The 23993-nt window shown below is 44.0% G+C and overlaps 2 protein-coding genes across 5 annotated transcripts in view; one reads left to right on the forward strand and one right to left on the reverse strand.

Moving 5' to 3' along the window:
* Positions 1–23993, reverse strand: part of TLE1 (TLE family member 1, transcriptional corepressor) — a 511226-nt gene that overhangs the window by 84838 nt on the left and 402395 nt on the right. For 2 of the 3 annotated variants that reach the window (XM_049711660.1, XM_049711659.1), the window contains exons 1-4: positions 3752–3894; positions 2870–2970; positions 1366–1429; positions 1207–1251 (exon numbers count right to left, since the gene is read on the reverse strand). The exons of the other annotated variant lie outside the window; for it this stretch is intronic. In XM_049711660.1, the coding sequence (XP_049567617.1) occupies positions 1207–1251; positions 1366–1429; positions 2870–2970; positions 3752–3775 (234 nt within the window). In that variant the 5' untranslated portion in view covers positions 3776–3894. Of the gene's footprint in view, positions 1–1206; positions 1252–1365; positions 1430–2869; positions 2971–3751; positions 3895–23993 lie in introns of those variants that run through there. 3 annotated transcript variants of the gene reach the window in all.
* LOC101281028 (spermatogenesis-associated protein 31D4) overlaps positions 5340–23993 on the forward strand; it is a 218275-nt gene continuing 199621 nt past the window's right edge. For both annotated transcript variants that reach the window (XR_004476586.2, XM_033404785.2), the window contains exon 1: positions 5340–5524. The gene's annotated coding sequence lies outside the window, so the exon portion shown is untranslated. The remainder of the gene's footprint in view (positions 5525–23993) is intronic.

A 23993-nucleotide genomic window follows, 5' to 3' on the forward strand; every position in this document is an offset into this window, starting at 1 on the left:
TGACGATAAATTAACATTATGAAATCTATGATGAATTAAAAATCAAAGAGCGCAGAGTTACAAAAGCAGAATTCAACTCTGAAACACACTTGCTTAATGAAAGTCTTTGAATATAAGGAAGATCTGAAGGCTGAACTAATCAATTTCTCCACCGTGCCCCCGCCGGTCAGCCATGCTCTTTAATTTAATGAAACAAGGGTTTGAGATGAAATAGCACATATACATCAAGTAAGAATTGTATTGTTGCACTTTGAAATGTGTCCAACTGTGCAACTTCATCTGATGATAATTTTTTAAGAGGCAATCGATTTCTAAAAGACTTATTGTACCAGAGTCTTGATGAAAAAGTGAATGTCAGCATATCTCCGAAATACTTACACCCTGCCATTAATGCTTTCTTTGGCAGACAATGACTACTCAATCGAGGGTCCTTTGGGCTGAGCAATCATTTAGCTTTTCTTCTCTTATGAGATCCTTAGTGCCTTGTTCCAGCTCAATACTCTTTTTATACACCATTATAGTAGCCATAAGTGTGAATTTTATGGGAACTTGCAAACTCATAGTCATAGCTCGAGCTTTCCAGTCACTAATCTTTTCATGCTTTTAAAACCACTAGGACTGAAGCAACGCCCAACATATGCTGTGGTCATAAAAGGATGCTTTTTTCACCTCCAAACCTGCATCAACTGAGACATTTTTCAAAAAAATGTTTGCTAATAAGCCACTGATCCTGAGTGTTGCTTTATGCAGCCCCAAAGCATAGGGAGAACTCCATAGTTAGTCATATACCTTGTTTAACCTGAATAAGGACACTCCCGAATACCCTTCTTTCCCACAGAGATTCACACTTCTTTCCAAATCAGCATAAAAACATTAGCTATTATGAACTTCAGAACTCTACAGGATACACAGATCTTTCAAGAGGAAAATAAATGTATCCAGGCAGAAAAGTCAAGTCAGAGCCTCAATTCCTACCTGCCTATAAACAGGCTAGTTTACACTTCCAAAGTACCTCTCACCTAGTACCTTAAACATTCTATAATGTCAAGAAGCAGCTCCTGCTGCAGAATACTGCCACCAATTTGCAGGAAGGGAAACCAAGGCTGAAAAATGGCATACAAATCCCCCCCACTCTTGAGGACAAAGCCAGTATAATAAAATCATGACTTACTTTGCATTTCAATTTGAGATTTTGCTAAAGCTTACCTGTTTATGCATTTCTATGTTTAATCCATATGACATTTCATAATACTGTAAAAAAGAAAAAAGAACCAAGCATTTCATTAACTCACATTTCGTAATGCCGAGAACCCATATTTGTTAATATTATGTGAAAAGGAAAAAAGCCTAATCTTTGATACCTACCATCACATAGTGCCTCTGCATTTCTGTCTTTTCACTTGCCAGTTTCTCACATTCCAATTTAAGGCTACGAAAACAAAACAGGCAACTTAATGTAAACATTATGTCACTTGTTTTAACATCTGCCTCACATATTTGCACTTCAAGTAAAAACACAGACCAATTTGGAAAAACCATAAACTATCTAGGTAAACACCCAAAAGCTTTGTCCTTGCATTTAATAGGGAAAAAAGGAATAAGGAGAACAGTACAAGGTATCCACTCTGCAACTATTCTTTTTCTTCTTGGTGCAGACCTGGTCTCATGCCAAGAACGAAAAAAATCTGTCAAGACCTCTGATCTACTCAGAAGACTGATTTCTCCTCATGGTCATCTGTTCACTCGTACTTGCTTCCCTGCATCAGAGTTTGCTTCCGTGGACTTCACCAAAACCTGGCCTTTGCACAACCCTCAGTCTCAGGCATAGGCCATCTCTGCCAACTCAAATAGTCTCTAGGTTTGAAAACTGTACCTGTAAAGTTACTTCTACAATTGTTGGTCCCTTTTAAAACCTTTGTTTTTTAATTCCCTGCCAAAACATGTTACATAGCTTCTGCAATGAGGTACGTTGAAGTCTTCCCTGCTTGGTAAACATAGTGTAGGCAGGTATGCTTCAAGCTCTAGAGATTATTATCTTCAAGTAGACAAAAGGCCAATAATCACAAAGCCTCTGCAAAATAAGAAAATTCACACCCAAGCATCTGTGTTTTTCAAGTGTGACAAAAAATAAAAACTGTCATTACACAGTTATTTCTTCGCTCTAATCAGCTAAGACTTAATAGAAACGGGAAGAAACTAACATTTCTAGAAAGTCCACTATGGACAGGGTGCTTTACAAATAGTTTACATTTATAAATTTTCTGAAGCAGCTCTCATTACATGAAGACGCTAAAGCTGAGACGGCTATAAATGTGACTCCAAGCCCTGTCCTACCCAAACCAATCCAGAATGAAGCCAAAGCAGGTGGGCTTCCCCCTACACACATCCACCCCACCCCCCCTCACCACCGCTAATGATGGGCACAACTGAAAGCATCTACCCTCCATAATGGACTTTGCCTCAAAGAACTCAATTCTAGTATGGCCAACAGTGATTTCAACACCCGCCTTGCCTCCCTGAACCTGTACTCCTGAACTGGGGCATCGACTGAACCAAGGTTTCAGCTCAGCCTGTTGCAAAATAAATAAATGAAGTGCAAATATTGACAGTTCTCATGCAACTCCTAAATACACGAAAAAAGGCTCCCTGGAACACAAGCAAACGGGCAAAAGGGAAACAATGGGAGGAGGTGGAGACAAGAGAAGAGGCGGCCCGGGAAGAGCCGGGAAAGGGGGCAACGTGAATGACAGGTCTTAACTGCGACTCCACACGCCACCGCCTGGACGCAAGTACTAAGTACAGCCGCCGCCACCACCAGGGGCACGGAGCTGCCGGGGCAACCGCTCAACGGGCGCGGCCGGACACGCACCTGTGATACTGCGCCTGCAGGAACTGAAATTCCTCTTTAATCCGGTCCAGGGACTCCGGGATAGTGAACTTGAAGGGCTGGCCTGCAGCCTGGTGCGGCGTCTAGGGACGACCAGCGAGGGGGACCGAGGGACGGATATGAGGGCGGTTGGATAGAGAAGTCAGAGAACGAAAGAGTGGGTGGGACATAAAAAATAAAGTTAGAAGTGGCGGAAAACAGAGCCCCAAACTCGAGTTTACACTTCACTTTGGGGAGAGGGAAGGTGGACCCTCCCAGATCCGAAGCTTCTAAAGAGGCTTGGAGCCTCTTCCAGCCTCCAGGGCGGGTCGCGCGGTAAGCGCGCCCGGGTCACCTGGCTGAAGGGACAGGGGCTCCCCGGCGGCGAACGGGGAGGACCTGGCCAGATTGTCGTCGACACCGCCGCCCTCTGCCTCACCGGGGCGATAATGACCCCGGGCACCAGAGGAGAAAACCCCCTTACGCTCCTCGTTTCCAGTGTCGCCGGGGCCACCTCCAGGCGCGCCGGAACGGGGGCCGCATTGACATGTAAATAGGCGAGACGAAAAACAAAGGGGGGGCGCCCTACCCGCCTCGGGGAAGGGAGAGGATGTGGCCGCAGGAGAAACCCCAGTCTCCCCGAGCGCCCCGCCCGCCCAGTCTAGACGTCAAGTAGGAGGGAGCCCAGAGCAAAGGGGGGAAATTGAGAGTTTCAGTCCACTCCCCACCACAGGAGGGGAGGGCCCGGGACCTCCCAAGCCTAGCACCCCTGGAAGCCAGGGTCTCCGCCAAAATGCAGCAGCCACCCACCTCCTCACCCAAAGCAATAGCACCCACCCACCCCCACTACCCTGCTCCCTATTCAGCCACCCGGCCGCGCCTCACCGGGTGCCGGCTCTGCGGGAACATCGCTCTGGCGGCGGCCGCGGCTCTGTTCCCGGGCAACTCAATTCTCCGCTCAATTTCCAACTTTAATCTCGCCGAGGAAAATTAAGCCGGGAAGCCAGGCAAAAGCGGGTAGCGCGCTGGCCACGCACGCAGGCGCGCTCGGCGGGGCGTACAGGCCACTCGGCGCCGGGCCGCTCCTGATCCCGCTGGTGCGGGCTCCCGCGCTCAGGGCCACATCACGGGGCAACCCGGGCCCGGCTGCACCAAAAACCTGCGGGGCGCCGCCGGCACTCGGGAAGAGGGCGCAAGGGCTACGCTCCAATCCGCGGGCCTCGGCCGCCCGTGCTGGGAGGTGGGGGCGCGGTGACTCCCGCCGCGCTCCCCTCGGCGATCCGCGTGCGCCGCAGCCGTCCCGGGCAGACAAATCCAGGCGGGCTGCTCTCCTTCGCTATTCTCCGGGTCCGCCTCTTTTCCGGGTTTTCCCCGCGGCGCCGGCCGCCGGCGAGGTGCAGGTGGCGCGGCGCTCCGGGCTAACCCCACACAAACAAACGTGACGGTGTACAGGGCTGACCGCCGCGGGTCCGGGCAGCGCCCACAACCAGGCACCCGCGGGCTCCCTGGAGGCAGCGGGGTGCGAGGTCCCGGCCGCAGCAGAGGCTCCGCGCCCGGCGCTCCGCAGCCTTAATCCGAGCCGAGGAGCGCGGGATGACGATGAGGCGGAGAAAGTGAGGAGGGCGCGCCGGGAGGCGGCTTGGCACGCCCAGTGCGGCCGGCTCTCGGTATTCTCCGCAGTTGCACAAACCCTCCTAACCCTCCTGGGCTACTCCGCGGAGGGCAGTCCCGCAGCCTCTCGCTGCTCCTCGAGCCCTGGGCGCATCCGGGCGCCGCGGCCCGCGCGCACTCGTCCTGCACGGCCGGCGCGACCGCTCCGGACCTTTCCTCCGAGCCTCTCTGTCGACCCCCTTTCTTTCCTTCTCTTCGTCCGCCTCTCCGCAAAGGGCGCTCCAGCCCACTGCAAAGTTCTCTCACGACCCGGGGAACGACATCCAAGAGATGGTGGGGAAAAGTCCAAGAGTGCTCTCCACCGCTCGGCCTCCCTCCCCGGCGGGCAAACTCCGCGGGCGAGTCCGGAGTATTCGCGGCGGGGGTTAAGTCGCCGAGGGCCACCGGAGGTCCGGGTTGGTGGCGCGGGTCCCGCCCGGCCGTGCGAAGGTGGGGGTGGCGCAGTCGGCTGCCTCGGGGACGCGGGGCACAGGGTACCCGCCGCCGCCGCCGCCGCCGCCGCTGCTCCTGCAGCCGCCGCTCTCGCCGCCGCCGCCGCCCGCGCCTCTCGCGCCGGTTACATTAACACGCGGTTTCACACTCCGGAGCTAACCAGCGCCGGCCCCGCCCAGCCCCGCGCGGGCGGGGGGCGCGAGCGCCGAGCCGGCGGGGGACGTGGGCCCGCTCTGGTGGAGGGGGGAGCGGGAAGGCCCGCGTCAGCCAATCGCGTGCGCCGTGCCCAACGTGGGTTGCTGACGCAACGCCTCCTCAGAGCCTATGGCAGCGCGGCACCGAACGGTCTGTCTCCCCCTCCCCCCCTCCTCTCCCACCCCGCTCGCTTCCATCTCCGCCATCTCCCCCGTCTCCCCTCCCGTCCGCCCCCACCCCTCCTCCGCCAGCCGCGTCCTCCCGGGCTCGGTGAGGAACTGTTCCTGGAGGAGCCGCGGGACGCCGAAACCAGCCAATGGGAAGCAGGGAGACGCGGAGATTGGCACTGTAGATGGGAAGGTCGGTGAGAAGGAGAGCGGCGGGGCTGGGCTGTCAATCAAAGTAACGTGGGACAGCCGAGGGAGCGCGAGGGAGCGCGCGGGAGCGCGCGAGCGGGAGGGACCCGCGAGTGTGCAGCCGCGAAACCTGGGGGCTCGAGTGTGCAAAAATCCTGCCACTTGTTCACTTTCCCTTTAACGAAAATCCTCAGATCTCAGTGAAAGTAACTCAGAGACTAACCGCGTAGTTTCTAATGAGGGAGAGTGAGTGCTTTTTGCTGGTTCGAGCCAAACGCGTCTTTCGAAGCTGGCCCCTTGTTTGATGCTACTCTTGAAAGTGAGGTCACATTCAAAAATTTCTCTGAGGATTGTTTTTCCTTGAGCTGCCTTTTCGCGGACTCACGAGGAGTGGACTGTGCACTTTGTGGAAAATGCATAATGGGCAACTCATTGGCTGGCGTACGTACACCAGCGGCTTAAGACTAGGCTTCTGATGCCCACGCCCCCTTTTGCACCCAAGGTGGTAGGAATTGGTTTTTATTGGAGTATTTCAAACCACTTTGCAAAAAGATTGGCCTGACTTGGTTTGGCGGGAAGGATACCCGCGGTGCTGCCAGGGTAAGGCACACGCGTCCCAGTCACAGATGCGTTGTTTTGCCCGCGGCGCGAAATCTCGGGTCCTTCTCTTGATAGTCCTGATTTCGTTGTGTTGGGAAGTAGAGGGCTGCTGAGAGTTTTAGGGGCCTCTCAGCGACATGACCACGAGTCTGTTTCCAATTACTAGAAACAAAGGGAGACAATGGGATAAACAGCACTGAGACCTGAAAAACCTGTCCTGCCCACCCCATCCCCATAGTTCGGGTGGTACCCCCCTCCCCGGCAGAAATGTGTAAGGAGCTGAATGGGAAGCGTTGGGTAAAGGACGTGGAAAAAATTCTTATGAGGTGGAACTTGACTTTAAAAGGATTTTGAGATTTTAAATAAACAAGGCATACTGCGTCAATCTCCAGTTTTTGTCTGTTTTTCTAAGTACATCCCACAGAAAACCTTCAATATTGTCGCATTTATACTTGAGTTTAAAGAGCAGTTCAGTTGAGCTATTTCCACATGATTGGTACGTGAATAATGCTGTTTTAGCCAAATGGTGGTGAATTCTTCCATGAGAAAGACACATCCTTGACAAGCATTCATCTTATGTTGGAACATACTAAGTTTTTGGTGTTAATGGCCTCCGTGTTACCATTATTTTACTTTCAAGAGAGTTATGGGAACGCATTTATTTAAACAGAAATACAATTTATTCGAAGATTTGCTTTTACAGAGATCTTTTTCTTGAAATATTAAAAGAATCATTTTAGATAATACATTTCACTGGTGGAGTTCTTAAATATGTATGATATTGATTTGTCTATAATTGGATCAATCCCAAATATCAATAGAAATGAAAAATTAAAGGAGTGATTTTAGCCAGTCTGTACAACACCATAGTAATTCTCAAACAAGTTCAGCATTGTGGCTCATTAAGTGGGGTAAGGGAGGGGTTCTATTATTCATTTTGCTGACATGAGAAATGAATAGGAAGGAAGCACTGCCCCTTTTCTTGGCTAAACTTGGTGATGATGAGAACAGGCTTGCTCCACATACAGAACTTTCTGAACCATACTGCCATGGGCAACTAAGCTTTGCCCGTTGGCAACCTGTGTGCCTTGAAATCATGTAATGAATGGGCCACCTATACCAGTCTGTGGTTGGTTCATCCCATAATCAGCTCCAGGATTGTACAGAAAGTGCTTAGATGCCACAAATATGCCTGTGCATGCTGGGACAACTAGGGCAACTGAGACTTTTCTCTGGCTTACCCAAGCTTTACTTTGATTTACTGGCACACGCTGGTACTTAACTTTAAGTAGAGAAGTTAGAACAGGAACAAAACTGTTGCTACTTCTTTTTCTCTCCCCTCCCCATCCCCTTCAAAATCAGTTCTAACACATTGTTTTTAAATGTTCTCTAATATAACTGTTCACAGCAAACATGTCTACTTACCATATTTCCTAGTTTGCCAAGGGTAAAACTTAGAAATTCTCTTTTAACTAGTGCTTCATTACCAGTAGAGTTTGAATCACCAGGCTTTCTGATTTACTTATGATGTCGTGTCTGGAGAAAAGAAAGAGTTCTGATTTGAAAATTGGAAGGCCTTTAATTGTTTGCATGAAGATGGTCGATTTTTGATGGCTTCTTTCTCTTACAGCATATCCTCCTTAAGACAGGAGGCTGGGCCCTTTTTCAAGGTCATGTTTTCTATGTGATTGTCATGCTGTAATAATTATACTACAAAACTCTCATCAAACTGCATTACAAATGATGCTGTTTAAACAATCAAGTAGCTTTAATCTTATGTTTTAAATAAATAATATATGTGCAGATTGCCTACAGCCTTTTTAAAGGAAAATAGTCCTACTCACAAAATCTATAATTTTGGTCTGTTGTTTAAAGTCTGTTAACCACAATCTTCTTTACCTTTAACATATTCATATGTTGATGATGTTTTTTACATGAAATAATATTAAGTACCCCTTGTCCATAGGAAATTGTCTCTGAAAAAAGTTCCCTCTTTATCCTCTGCAAAAGAAACAAAAAGATTGCCAGATTATTTATTTTATCATCGATGCATATATGAGTATATTTCCATTCATTTGTTGCTGAGTTATCAAATTTTCAACTCACCAATAGTATAAGTGATTACAAAAACTAGGTCCTATCTATAGTACAGGCGCTAGACACAATGGGAAAAATTATGAATGCTGATCATAGAAATTATGCATCTTTTAAATCTATTACTGTTTTATTTGAAATAAATAATAATTATGCACAGTTTTAAAAGATCACTTTTGTCATTTTCTCTTCCTTTCAGCTGTTATACATTTCCTCATTTGACTTGTTTTTTTTTTTTTTTTTTTTTTTGCGGTACGCGGGCCTCTAACTGCTGTGGCCTCTCCCGTTGCGGAGCACAGGCTCCGGATGCGCAGGCTCAGCGGCCATGGCTCACGGGCCCAGCCGCTCCGCGGCACGTGGGATCTTCCCGGACCGGGGCATGAACCCGTGTCCCCTGCATGGGCAGGCGGACTGTCAACCACTGCGCCACCAGGGAAGCCCCTGACTTGTTTTTTTTAACTGGAAGTGTTCTTAAACCTAAGAATGTAGGGTCCAGAAGAAATCTTCCGAGCATTGCTTTAAAACCTTTTTTCCCCCTCACCACTTTACCAAAGAAAAGGGCAGGATGGGCATGGTGGGTGGAGGGGAGAAAGCAAAGAAGAAAGAAAAAAAAAGTCAGTAGCAGATCCATGCAGCAGTAAAACCTCAAATAAAATCACATCCAAAGAATCTCTTGCGGTTTCACACAATATGGTAAAATTAGAGATTGCAGGAAACCAACTAAATTAAACTGGGAGCATTTGAAGAGAAACGAGCAGACTTTATGAAAATGACACATTGACTGACCAGTATGCTTTTTTTATCAACAATTTCTTTGTTAAGACGCAGATCAAAGGAACCTGCATATGTTTTCATTTTGTTCTAACTAGAAAATTACATCCAGATGTTTAATAGGCATTTGGTTGGTTTTTCAGCATTGATTAGATATGTTGGTTCTGTTTGCTTACAAGTGTACCCGGATCATTAGCTAATGCAAAGAAATGTTTGCTGTGAGTTGCTAATTAGGGCTTTTGGAAACCCTCCATGCTCAGGAACAATTTGTACAGTGGCCAGAGAACTTGTGGGACTTCGGGAAGTTGTTTTCCTTTCTCTGTCAGGGTGGGGAGAAGCAGACAGCCCAGTTCCCTAATCTCTTTTTGCCTAGGGGGATTGCGATGCTACCCCTGAGGACTGGAGTGCAAATAAATTAGGAAGAGACCACACAGGCACTCCCAAACCCAGAGATAAATGTGCTCTTTCTGGAACCACCACAATGCTGTCTTGGGGGTTGGGGGAGCAAACATCTAAAATGCTGAACATTAACATGTGGAAGATGCTTGGTGCTAATGTTATCAAATACACAGCCTTTTAAAGTATACTTTAGAGACAGATGGGAAAGCCCTTTATGATAAACGAGTGTACTTGAATTCATTACTGTAGTACTTATAATTGAAAATGTCTCCTTTGCAATTTCAGTACTTTTACAGGGTACAAGAGACCAAGCTTTGGAAGGGGGAGGCTGGGGCTCGCGAAAGGAGTGAGGGCGTGTAATTTTGGAGACGAGGATGAGACTGGGAGGAAATGCAGTGTTTACTTTCACAGCCCACCCATTTGTTTACCTTGTTGAAGCCCCAAAACTTGTCGGAGATGAGCCGTTCACACGGTGTTCAAATAAACTGAGAATTTGAGGCACCAGGCGGATAAACTTCTTAACTGGCCAGTCATGTTTTTAAAAACACTTGGCCTGCGGAAGAACACCACCTCAGCTGGGGCGAATTTTGTTTATGTAAGTCTGAACTTCTACAGAGGTGTAGGTCCAAAATAGCCTGTGTTTAGAAGTCCTCCTAGAGGTACAGATACAAATTCTCCTCTACATCTCACCGCCCCTTCCAGGCCTGCTTACATCTCTTGCCCATGGATGGCACACGTGTTAATTTGTTAATGTGGACTGGTAAAAGTTGGGATAATACACTTTTTTTTTTTTTAAATCCTTTCGGTTTAGCATTTAGCTCAACAGAAGCTGAAGGGCATTTGGTAGACAAAAGAACAAGTAGTTAAAGGAAGTACCTTGGACGGCTCCTTCCTACATATTCGCATAATAGAGCAAACCCTGGCCACTTAATACCCTCTGAAATTACCCACCTTGCTGCAGGCCTTGGACTTGCTAGGAAACCAACCTTAAACAGGGGCACCTTTCCTCTGGCCTTAAAAGCCTTTGCTTTTGGCAGTATTATTTAAATAACTTTTCTTCCTGAAGCTAGCAATTTCTCTGAAGGGTTAAAGCTGAGTTCAGCTAATCTCTGATCACTTGGTGCCCCTCACGGTTGAAGGCAGGTGAACTCTGGAGATGACAAAGGGGCTAGAAAGCAAGTGAATATTCCAGATACCTCCATGGCTTCTAGAATGCTAAGTCTAGACCTAGATGAACAAACCAAGTGACATAATTACAGAATGTTGGAACATTTCACAAGACGACTGGCCTGGGCTCTTTAAAAAGTCAGCGTCGTGAGAAGGAGAAAAAAAAATTGGGGAAGGACTGTTCCCTAAAAACAAAGACATATGATGAAAATGCAATGTCTGAATCTTTATTGGCTCCTGGTTCAAAAAAGCCCAGCAACTATAAAAGATGTTCTTGGGCAGTTTTAATGTGGACTGGATATTAGATAATACGGAATTATGGCTAATTTTTTTTTTTTTTAATGTGAGAATTGTGGTCGTGTCAGAGGATGTTCTGAGAGGATGCATGGTGTTACATGCAACATCAAATGATGTCTGCAACTGCAGAAAAAAAGTGTGGAAAAAGAGAAAGCAAATCTGAAAAAAGTCTACAGTTATAGAATTTAGGGATAGAATCTGCAGCTATTCATTTTACTATCCTTTCAACATTTCTGTATGTTTGAAATTTTTCATGATAAAAAGTGGAAAGCCATTTTAGGTTCATTGTCTACATCTTTTTCTTCATATGTTAATGGTAATTCCCTTCGTAGTTAAAAGATTGGCTTATGGGCTTCTCTGGTGGCACAGTGGTTAAGAATCCGCCTGCCAATGCAAGGGGACATGGGTTCGAGCCCTGGTCCGGGAAGATCCCACATGCCGCAGAGCAACTAAGCCCTTGCGCCACAGCTACTGAGCCTGCGCTCTAGAGCCCACGAGCCACAACTACTGAGCACGCACGCCTAGAGCCCATGCTCCGCAACAAGAGAAGCCACCGCAATGAGAAGCCCACACACCACAACGAAGAGTAGCCCCCCTCACTGCAACTAGAGAAAGCCCGCGCGCAGCAACAAAGACCCAACTCAGCCAATAAATAAATAAATTAAAAGGTTGGCTTATGATGTTTCTACTTTTAAAGAGTACGAAAAAATTGGCAATCTTTTTCTTTCTTTCCCCGGATCATGCTAAACCTATTGTACTAACACCCAAAGTATTACCTGGTGTTTTTCTCTGGATCTTTTAGTTGTTGTATTATGTATGATATTTTATTTTTGTTTGTTTTTTCCTGCAGTCTCAAATGTCCCTTAGTTATCAATTAACATACAACGGAAATCTTTAACTAAATTAGGACATTACATTAGCAATCCTCTAATGCATCGTCCTGTGGACCATCAAGCTCTGAATCACCAGAAAATCTACCATAAAATAAACAACTGCTTACATATTAAGAATAAGGTAGTAGCAAATAAATTTTATTTCAGTTTCTTAATTCCCATTATAAATAGTTGTTCTCCTCACCTTTTCATCACTTGAACCCAGAAATGAAATTTATAAATTGTTAGTTTGATTTGGAAATTTCCTTACTATTTTAAAATATAATGCTGAAACAGATTATTGCTCTGTGTACTAAGCTTTAAATATTAATCTTGTAAAGAAATGAAAATAGCACTACATCTTGGATGCTGATATTATGAACATCTAGAATCACAGAGGCACATATTTCTGATGTGCAAATAAACAGTTTTCCAAAAAGTTGTGAAAAGTGACAAGGCATAATCTGAGGGTTGACAGTTGGAATGCCCCGTCCATCAATTTTTTCTCTTTAATCATGGCTATTTAGCATGATTTTGTTTTTCCTCTCACCATTATGTTGACTGAAAGGAAACATTCTGTGACAATGGTAAGCAGATTCCAGTCTGTGCGTGAACAGATTAAATTCACAACTTCCAGTGAAAAACTTGAGTGCATTAAAGGGAGGCAAATATGAAAATATAGGAAAACCAGTACTTTTAACACAGTGTCCAATATATCTAGCCACCATCCACATAAGCAATGCTTATGTAAAATGAAAAAGATAAAAATAACTCTCACCCTGACAGAAAAAGCCCCATGGGGACAGAGTTACCATTCTGGTTTCCCCCATTGGCAGTCTCCACACTTCAAAAGAATTGGCAAGATACAATTGGCACTTGAAAAAGTGTTACGGAACATTGACAAGTATTAGAGAAATGTTGATTAATGTAAACAGCCTGCCTCAAGGAATAATACCTTTCTTAAGAAAACTGGTTTCTAATTAGCATTCCTATGGATATGGGTATCTCCAGGTAACTCCAGGAAGTTTTTCAAGAAGTTATTTGCCTTTGCTGTTGAGTGGGGGCATCAGCATATTTATATCTTTAATTTCTGAAAACTTTAAAAAATTGGTAGGTTAAAAAGTCAATGGACCTTCCTAAGAAAGAACAAATTTTGCCATTGGCAGAAACATGGATGGACTTGGAGGGTATTATGCTAAGTGAAATAAGTCACAGAGAAAGACAGATACTGTATGCTATCACTTATATGTGGAATCTAAAAAATACAACAAACTAGTGAATATAACAAAAAAGAAGCAAACTCACAGATACAGAGAACAAACTAGTGGTTAACAGTAGGTAGATGGGGTGGAAGGAGTGGCAGGTATAAACCATTGGGTATAAGAAAGGCTCAAGGACATATTTTACAACACAGGGAATAGCCAATACTTTGTAATAATTGTAAATGGAATATAAGCTTTATAAAATTGTATAAAAAATAAGTAGTCAATCAGTGGACCTTAAAAAGGAAGGAAATTCTGACACACACTACAACATGGAGGACTTTATGCTAGTGAAATAAGCCAGATACAAAAAGACAAATACTTCATGATTCTACTTATATGAGGTACCTAGAGTAGGCAAATTCATAGACAGAAAAGAGAACTGAGGTTGTCAGGGGCTGGGGAGAGGAAAGGGTGGGGAGTTATTGCTTAACAGGTACAGAGTTTTAGTTTTGCAAGATGGATAGAGTTCTGTGGATGGATGGTGGTGATGGCACTACAACAGTGTGAATGTACTTAATGACACTGAACTGTGCATTTCAAAATGGTTAAGATGATAAATTTTATGTGTAATGTTACCAATTATTTTTTTAAAGTCAGTAGGATTCCTTTTTTTGGTTATGTACCAGTTTTACAGTGGATTCTTATCCTATTCATTTCCTGCATACCATTGTTTGTTTATTGAGCACTTAGTACGCCTCAGGCGCTGTTCTAAGTGCTTTATTGTTTGTATTACCTCATTTGACCCTCAAGGCATTTCTATTACCATCCCTATTTTACTGACCAGAAACCTGAGGCCCAGAGTCACTTGTAGGAGAGCTGGGTTTTGAACCCTGGTATTCTGGAGAACTCACTATCAGCCACTGGCCACAGCGAGTACTAGTTACCCTTCAGAGTGCCATTTCTTATTCTCTCCTCAAATCCCTCATTGATCTATTGATAGAAAAACACATACGTATTTTGCTCACAAGCTTCGTAGGCTTTCTTAGTACTTTGGAGGTGAGGTTGATAATTTAAGAATATATATTCCTGCAGACAGAGCTCCCTCGGGGCTCTAGAACTGTGTCTGCCAGCAGAGAAATACAGCCACCTTCAGTTGTGTGCTTTCTGGCAGCACCTGATCCATACACCAAGTTACAGTTCATCAAGAAAAGATGGGCTCAGTAGCCAGCTGAAGCAGAGGAATGCTAGAGACAGCAAATTTAATTTCAACTAGGACGGTAAAGCAACTGTCCTGATTCACAACGTTGCAAATATTACACTTTTAAAAAATAAAAAAAGCAGGGGGATATATAGAGTTCTGTGATTAATGATGCTTTGGGATGTCCTGGTAATGGTAGACGTGTAGTCTGGGTCCTGATAATATGTTTGGAAACATTTGACCTGTTGAATGTAAATGGATTGTTTCTATCCTCCAAAACCCTCTTAAAATCAATGGATTTTGAGTATCTTTGGCCATGAACCATACTAAGAAATACATTTTAAAAGCTTCAGTTCAGTTCTCTCTCTTTCACATACACAGGGGTCATATACACAGGTAGCAACACAATTTTAAAACATTACTTTAAATTATGTTATTGTACTAGTCAGTGTTCTCCAGAGGAACAGAACCAATAGGAGAGAAAGAGAAGAGATTTATTAAAGGAATCGACCAATGCAGTTATGGAGGCCGTGAATCTGCCATCTGTAAGTCAGAGAACCAGGAAAGCCAGTGGTACAATTCAGTTTGAGTCTGAAGACCTGAGAACCAAGGGGCTACTTGTGTAAGTCCCAGAGTCCGAAGGCTAGGGAACCAGGAGCTTGACATCCCAGCTCAAGAAGAGAGGAGAGCTCGCCCTTCCTCCTTTTTCTCTGTTTGAGGCCCCCAATGGATTGGATGATGCCCACCCGCATTGGTGATGGTGATCTTGACTTAGTCTACTGAATCAAATGCTTACTTCCAGAAGCGCCCTCACGGACACACCCAGACTGCTTTGTCAGCTCTCTGAGCATCCCTTAGCCCAGTCAAGTTGACACCTAAAGTGAACCATTACAGCTATAGAATTTTTCAATTTGATTATTAACTACTTCAGCTTATGGAAAGTCATTAACCCCAAAACCATATTCATGCAAAATGGTGACACAAGTCTACTCAATAACATTAGGACAGATTGTTCCTTCCTTTACATTTTTGGCAATGATAACTCATAATCCCTACCTTAAATGCCACTGCAGAGTTCCAGATCAATAGGATTCGAAGCTCTTCAGAGAACTCTCTGCATAATTCTTTTGTCACTCCCTTCTCTGCTGGCCCTTTTCTGCCTCAAGTTTCCATCTCCGCTCTCAGGATCCCCATCCTATCACCCACATCCCATGGCATCCCTCATCCTCCTTCCTGCCCCATCCCACCCCAAGCCTAGAGTGTTTTAACAAAAAGAGTACCAGACTCAGAAACAGAGGGTCCTGAAATGGAATCGCTATCTGCCTCTTACTGTATGACCTTGGGCAAACTACTCCCCTCTCTGAGCATCAGTTTCCTCACCTATAAAACCAGGAAAACAGCACAGGTCTCTCAAGGTGGTTGCATGGACTGAAAGAGATAAGCTGAGATAACACAGTATCCTACTTCACTCAGTGCTTGATCCTGAGAACCTTGTTCCTTTCCCTCTTTTGCCTGGGGCTTGATGAAGGCCCTACCCTAGGTTACTAGGAGCTGGGGGATTACCACCCCTGCTATTATGCATCCTTGAAAATCAGATAGCACAGATTCTAAAAGTGTGTTCTGTGGAACTCTAGTCCAACCATGGCCCAATACTCTGGGGCCCAAGAAATACGTCACCATGGTGTTTCTTGGAGGCAGGAACCATGGATCTTGAATGTCTTCCCATTCATAGACTGTCTCATACTCAAGGAAAAACACCCCTGGTACATATATCTTTTTTGGAAGTGAAAATACAATTTGGGGTGGGAGTGCTATGAAAACAAATAATGAACAACATACAATGGTTATTCTGGGTGGCTAAATGCCCTGAGTTCCCCATTTAGATAATATAATAAGAAAAATGTGGCTAATCAGTGAGAGGTTAATGGAATTATGTCTCAAATACGCTCTTCTTGAGTGCCACACCATCTCACCCAATGAATGTGAAGCTGTGCATTGGAAAGACCTTGAGAAACACATATAGAAATTATAATATCTAATCAGTCAATTAGATATTTTTTTTGGGGGGGTAGGAGTTTATTAATTAATTACTTTTGCTGTGTTGGGTCTTCATTTCTGTGCGAAGGCTTTCTCTAGTTGTGGCAAGCGGGGGCCACTCTTCATCGCGGTGCGCGGGCCTCTCACTATCGCGGCCTCTCTTGTTGCGGAGCACAGGCTCCAGACGCGCAGGCTCAGTAGTTGTGGCTCACGGGCCTACTTGCTCCGCGGCATGTGGGATCCTCCCAGACCAGGGCTCGAACCCACGTCCCCTGCATTAGCAGGCAGATTCTCAACCACTGCACCACCAGGGAAGCCCAGTCAATTAGATATTAACTGAACTCTTTTGAGGAATGTGATCTGGCCTAGGATTCTTTTTGAACTGGGAACTTCCACTTTGCTTTCACATCATCTATTTTATTAGCGATGGCCGCAGCCTCTCAATCTGTGAATAAGGTTCAGTGAGAACTGATGAGCCCTGCCTAAGTAAGAATCCTAATGGCCATGGGTTGCTGTTCTGCAGTAGAAGTCAAACTCAATTATCTTTAAATTCAACAATTCTCTGTCAACCAAGGGTCGCTTTAGGACCTCTTCTATGTGTCTTTCTTCATTGGAAATCTTTTGTTTGAAATCAGGCCTACTTTAGAAAGACAAAAAAATTGAAATACAAATCCTTCATGTATGAGGAGAGTGAAAGGAAAAGAAGGGATTTTTCTTTCTAGATTTGGCTTTTTCCAGTAAGGATGATTAAACCATCGGGTAAACAATCTTGGCTACTCAGATCAGACTAAAAAAAAAAAAAATCCAAAACCCTCATGATTTATAAAGCATAGTGTGCTTAGCACTGCTGTGTACAGAGACCAATTCTACCAGCTTTCACATCTCTGTTGCTCCCTCCCCCGACCGCAGCCATTTAAGGGGGAGTTCTATTTGGGAAGATAGAACAAAGCCTATGTTTATGCTGTGAACAGTGCAGAGCTCCCAGTGGTGGAGGAGGGGAGAAGAGGAACGAATAATGAACAAGGAAGAGAAGGTGGTACTTAGTTCTCCTTAAATTTTACTTAGTAAGAATTCCTTCAGTGTCAAATGGGAGGCATATCTAGAATCTGCAGTCTGTCAACTCGTATCCAGTGTCTTCAAACAAATCCCAGGAAACACAGACCTCTTTTTCAATAAACATGTTCACATAATAATACATTAGCAGACATTAGGACCAGCATGGACTGGAAGGTCTACAGTTACACTGGGCTAGAATTATGAAATTCTTTCTAGGAATGAAGTATGCTCATTTCCATCATTCTTTTGGGTTGAGTATGGAAGACAACATGGTTTGGGGGAAGGGCCAGGGGTGTGGGTGTTGGTTGTGGATGGAAGATGTTAATGATGGGAACTTTTTATTTCTAGTGCAAAAAGAGCATAAGATGTTCCTCCTGTGAAGCCTATCATCCACCTTCTTGAAAAGTGTTTTGAAAGGATTCTGCATAGTTCTACAATCTCATCAGATACCCAGTAGGAATCTCAAGCTGGATTTAGTTTCACTGAATTTAGCTCAGTGGTCTATATAGTTCTTCCATACGAAAAGGGAATCAGTAGGGCAACAGCCTCTTCAAATATTGGCTTTAGTACTCAGAAAAGTACAGATCCTGTGCAATCCAGCAAGCCTTTAAAGTGAATGGAATTTCTTTGGTGAAGTGGGTTTTTTTCCAGCCACAGCAACTCTTTTAGGGGCTAATGCCCTACTCATGAAGCTCCATTTGTAGACCTTTTCACGAGGCGTCTAGATAGTATCATTCACCTGGGCTGTTGGTCCTCAGTAGGTGGACATTTTCTACTTTTTTAATTCATTAAGACTTAGCTGCCCCATGTTTCATTTGGGGGGATTAAATGGAAATTAAAAGTTATGATGCATAATTCATTCCAGGTAACAAGTTACGAACCAATATGTTTATTTGGATGTACCAAAAACACGGTTCTGTCCTGGCTTTGAGAACATCAGGGACTATATAAAAGTTAATTCCTCTTTCAGAGAGTGCACAGTATAGCTGGGAAATCAAACTTATACTTCATTTTTTAAAATTTTATTGAAGTATAGTTGATTAATAACGTGTTTAATTTTTGCTGTACAACAAGGTGACTCAGTTATACATATATATATACATTCTTTTCCATTATGGTTTATCAAAGGATATTGAATATAGTTCCCTGTGCCATACAGTAGGACCTTGTTGTTTATCCATCCTATATATAGTAGTTTGCAGCTGTTAATCCCAACCTCCCTGTCCTTCCCTCCTCTCCGCCTCCCCCTTGGCAACCACAAGTCTGTTCTCTATATCTGTGAGTCTGTTTTTGTTTTGTAGATATGTTCATTTGTGTCGTGTTTTAGATTCCACATATAAGTGATATCACATGGTATATGTCTTTCTCTTTCTGACTTAACTTCGTCCTTGTTGTTTATCCATTTTAAATATAGCAGTTGTACATGTCAATCCCAAACTCCCTTTTTATCACTCCCCAACGAGCTTCCCTCCTGATAACCATAAGTTCGTTATCTAAGTCTGTGAGTCTGTTTCTGTTTTGTAAATGAGTTCATTTGTATCTTTTTTCTTTAGATTCTGCATATAAGTGATATCATACGGTATAAGCGATATCATATGGTATAAACGATATCATACAATATTTCTCTTTCTCTGTCTGACTTAACTTTACTCAATATGACAATCTCTAGGTCCATCCATGTTGCTGCAAATGGCATTATTTCATTCTTTTTAATGGCTGAATAATATTCCATGTCATATACACACACACATATACCTCATCTTCTTTATCCATTCATCTGTCGATGGACATTTAGGTTGTCTCCATGCCTTGGCTATTGTAACTAGTACTGCTATGAACATAGGAGTGCATCTGTCTTTTTGAATTATAGTTTTGTCTGGGTATATGCCCAGGAGTGGGATTGCTGGATCTTATGGCAATTCTGTTTTTATATACTTACACTTTAAATGATGAGTACTAACAACAACAAAAAAACTTTAAGACAGTTCATGCTAAGGATCAAATGAGTGTTACGTTCAATGAGCCCTGTAGGAATTAGTGGAGCCATGTGCCCGGAAATGGTATCATGAAGTCTTCAATACCTCACTGAGGGACTCAGATTCTTTCAGGTGGCACTGGGCCTTGATGCTATGCTCCTGGTAGGGCACAACCAAATACTGACATATTTCATTCTCTCATACAAATAAAGACTAATTTTACTAGCAGAAAATGGCTCATAGCTATGCAGTTTAAAGTAAAAGCCATGAATACAGCTTCATGAAAAATCTGGCTATCGAGCTAGGCCTGGACAACTGTCTTTGAGCTTTGCCAATAATATTTGTTTTCTACTCCTTAATTCCTTCCAAATACTCATAGCACCAAAGGTATAAAAAACTTATAGGGGGGCTTCCCTGGTGGCACAGTGGTTGACAGTCCGCCTGCCCATGCAGGGGACACGGGTCCGTGCCCCGGTCCGGGAAGATCCCACATGCCGCGGAGCGGCTGGGCCCGTGAGCCATGGCCGCTGAGCCTGCGCATCCGGAGCCTGTGCTCCGCAATGGGAGAGGCCACAACAGTGAGGAGGCCCGCGTATGGCAAAAACAAACAAACAAACAAAAAAACCTTATAGGGTGAAGACTTAAGTGTAAAAGTTCTATCCATTAACTTAATTGGATCTTCAGTTGGTGAAGAACGGGCACAGAGAAGGCTGTCATTGTTCGATTTTAGCAATGAATTACTTTGGCCCAGCTCCTGAAACACTCGTATCCCCTGAAGCATAATTTTGGGACCATTTGCAAACTGTAGGAGTGATCAGAGGGGGATCTTCAGGTGCCACGGCAGGTTGAAGGAAGATGCCTTTTGGCACCTTTATAGTCCTCCGCTATCATCATCATCATTTTCTGGTGGTCATTCCTGAGTTCACTGGTCTAAGTACTTTATACATGAATTCATTTATTCTTCACAACAATTCTAAAATCGGTACTATTATCACCTCCTGTGCTGGTTAATTTTATGTGACAACTTGACTATGCCCAGATAGCTGTTAAAACATTACTTCTGGGTGTGTCTGTGGGAGTGTTTCTGGAAGAGATTAGCATTTGAATCAGTAGACCAAGTAAAGAAGATAGTCTTCACCAACATGGGTGGGCATCATTCAACGGATAGAACAAAGAGGAAGGGCAAATTTGCTCTTTGCTTGAGCTGAGACAGACATCTTCTGCCCTCCAACATCAGCACTCCTGGTTCTAGAGCCTTAGGACTTCGACTGAATTACACACTGGCTTCCCTGTTTCTCCAGCTTGAAGACTGCAGATTGTGGGGCTTCTCAGCGTCCACAGTCATGTGAGCCAATTCCTATAATAAATCTCCCCTCATCTCTCTTTCTCTCTGCATATATGTACATCCTATTGCTTCTTTTTCTCTGGAGAACTCTATTACAACTCCATTTCACATATGGGAATACTGAGGCACAGAGAGTTAATAGCTTTCCCCAAATCTCACAGCTAGTGGGTGGCAGAGCCGCTCTGCAGTCAGCATTCCTTAAGCAGGGTGCCTGCCACCCCTCAGGTAGATTAGTGACTACCCCTTTGAGCTAAGTCCTAACTTCTGGGTTTAACTGAAGGAGCTGGACCTGGAGAAGTCCAGTTTGGAAATGGTTGGAGTTCCTGTCACCCAGGAGCATGAGAAAAGCCCTGGAAGAAGAGAGTCCTCTTGAGCTCACGGACAGTAGCGGCAACACAAAAGTGGCACATTTTTGAACAGGCGCAAGATTTGTCAAGATAAACTACATCTGCTCTGATTCTTTCCTGGCATCCTTTTTCTTCACTTCCAGTCCTTAAGGAAATTGAAGCAGCTTGTAGTAAGGCTTGTTCTTTCCCAGGGCTTCTCGGTCTCCTGTGCAGTTAGTTTGAGTGGGCAAACGTGCGCTTTACCACAGGGAAGAGAGAATAGACACGGTTGGAAAATGTGCCTGGTAGCGCTTCTAGGAGAGGGGATTGCTCCTCTCTCTCATCACAAATGGTTACTCTGGGAGACTCCCTTTTGCCCTTGGATTTCCACCCCCTTTCTACTCTCTACTTGGCCTCCTCCCTCACCGTCCTCCATTCCCTCCAAATGACAACCTTGGACACATTTATTGAAGGGTGTCATCACTGTAAGACACTATGTCCCGTCTTTCTCTATTTTGCTTCCTGCCGTCCTGAAGCACCAGGCTAGTGTTCCCAGTGCATTCTGAGGATACTTAGACTAACGAGGTAAACAGAGGTAGGGAGCCTTGCTTAGGAGTCCTGGCCTTGGCCCCAGCTTTCTCTACACGTGAACCAGAGAGGCACTGATTTCGAAGTGCGTAGGTGTGGGAGCTGGTTATGTCACTTGCCCAGCTAGTTCTTTTTCCCCATTTGGCTGTTCACGGTGTTTCTGTTCTTCCCTTCAGCAAAGATCCCTGGAGGAGTAGAGAGGGCAGTGACAGGAGCTGTACCTCAGAACCCTTTTCTGAACTTCTGATATCAGGAGGACATTGTTAGGTAATGCTAACTGGCTGGGGTAAGAGAGGCAAAGGTATGTAGTCCCGACAGAGCCCACAAATGGACTGGCTGTACCTTTGTCAATATTGAATCAAGAGCCATAAAAGATTTCATCTTCTCTAATCCAATAATCCCACTGTTGGAACTGTGTCCGAGGAAAGAGTTCAAAGTAAGACAAGATAATTACAAGTATAGCTGGTGCCCAGATCTTAGTTTCTAAATACTGTTATCCATGGATGGGTAACACAGCCCCTTGGAGAAATCACTCATTCCGATCTGGGGCAGGGAGACCTCTCACTGTCAGTAAGTAAAATGGTGCTCAGAGGATGAAGAGTTTTGGGTGGAGAGGTAGTGAATTCTGCTTTGGCTTGAGTTTGGGGTAGCTGGGAGATACACAGCTGGAGATGTTCAGTGGGGGATGCATAGATGTGGATGTGTAGGTCTGTGTAGACATATAGGTATAAATGTAGACATGGTGCAAATGGATAATAGGGGCCGAATAGTTCCCTACATCACTTTGCAGAAAAATTCTCTCAGATGCTTGGGAACATGCGTATTTCTGGGACCCACCTCGGGGAGCAGGACAAACTGCATTTTAAGGTATTCTCCAAATCACATTTTGTGCACGTATCAGTCTAAGAAATACTTATTTAAAAGATTGTGAAAATGCCAAGAGCCATTATGAGACTGAGAAGATAGAGAAGTAAGAGGTAGCCCTGGATAATGCAGTCCACAGAGCCAGGAAACAGAGTGTTTTACTGCAGAGCCCTGGACCATGTTGCTGAGAGGGCAAAAGAGTTACTACAAGCATAAATGTAGAAAGAGAAGCCATAAAAGAATAGAAGAACATATGGGTAAAATTTTACCTGATCACAAGATAGAGAGCTTTGTAAGCATAAAAGCAAAGGAAGAAAACAAAGTATTGCCACGTTTAACCACATGAATGTTAAATACTTCAGCAGGTGAAAAAAATGACAAACATTAATATAAGAAATGGGGGAAAAAAAAGAAAGGGGGAAATCTTGTAGCATAGATGACCAAGTAAAGTAATATCATTAATATATGAAACTTATATAATCCACTCAGGAAACTATGACTATCCTAGTAGAAAAATGAGCAAACACATGAACAGGCAATTCCCAAAGGAAATACAATTGTCAATTATATGAAAAAAATGAATATGAAATGCATATTAAAGCAAAAATGAAATGCTTTTTTCCCCAGATTCCCCATATAAGTGAGATCATGCAGTATTTGTCTTTGTCTGACTTATCCCACTTAGTATGATGCCCCAAATGCCATTTTTAACTCCTCAAATTGGCAAATACTGGTACCAAAAAGTGTAGTAATGCTCTGGCCTAGGGAGTCAGGGAAACAAGCAAAGTCCTCCACTGTTAGTAGAATGTATTTGGTGCAATTTTTCTGAAAGGCATTTGGAAGTATATACCAAAAATTTGAAAATATTTCTACCCTTCAAAAGCAATTCTGCTTCTAGGAATTTATCTTTCACAGTTATGTAAAAAGGTGTTCTTTCCAGTATTATTGGTAATATCAACAAACTGGAAACAACTTGAACGCCCAACAACAGTGATTTGGTTCAATAAATTATGGAAGTCATATAATGCTATATTTTCAAAAGCCTTTACAAAGCATGCTTCAGTAAAAGGATTCCAAACTTGGGTTCCAGGCAGTAATAGAAGTGATTGAAGTAGTCTGGATATAAAGTGAAGACATGGAGAAAAGAAGAACTATTTCATTTTCCTTAGTTCTATCACTTTTTTTTTAAGAGTGTTAAGTGAAATTATAAACAGCAACTGACAATCTCAGTTGGAGAACAATAGGGAGCAGTGGGGACTGCAGTAAAGTAGAAAGCACAGCCCTATCTCGGATTGCAGTAAAGTAGAAAGCACAGCCCTATCTCACAGGATCAGCTGAGCTCCATGTGGTTGAACACTCTGTGAGCCAATCAGATCTATTTATTGGCTACCAATTTACAACCTTTGCTTTCAAATTTTTTGGCAAGAAAATGTTTATAATTGTTAAGTGAAAATAAATAGGTTCCACAGTAGTAACTGTCTAATAGTGAATGTAGTATATCATACTATGTTACTGAATTGGATAATACTTGTGTGTATTTGTATGGGTGTATGTGTGTACATCTTAATATATGCACAGAAAAAAGCCTAGAAAGAGATAAGCCAAAAATGTGACTTTATGTAGGCCTTTGTGATCACAAGCTGTTTTAATTTTTTCTTTAATATCTTTGCATTTTTAA

The sequence above is a fragment of the Orcinus orca genome, chromosome 6, assembly GCF_937001465.1.
Source record: "Orcinus orca chromosome 6, mOrcOrc1.1, whole genome shotgun sequence".
Lineage (NCBI taxonomy): Eukaryota > Metazoa > Chordata > Mammalia > Artiodactyla > Delphinidae > Orcinus > Orcinus orca.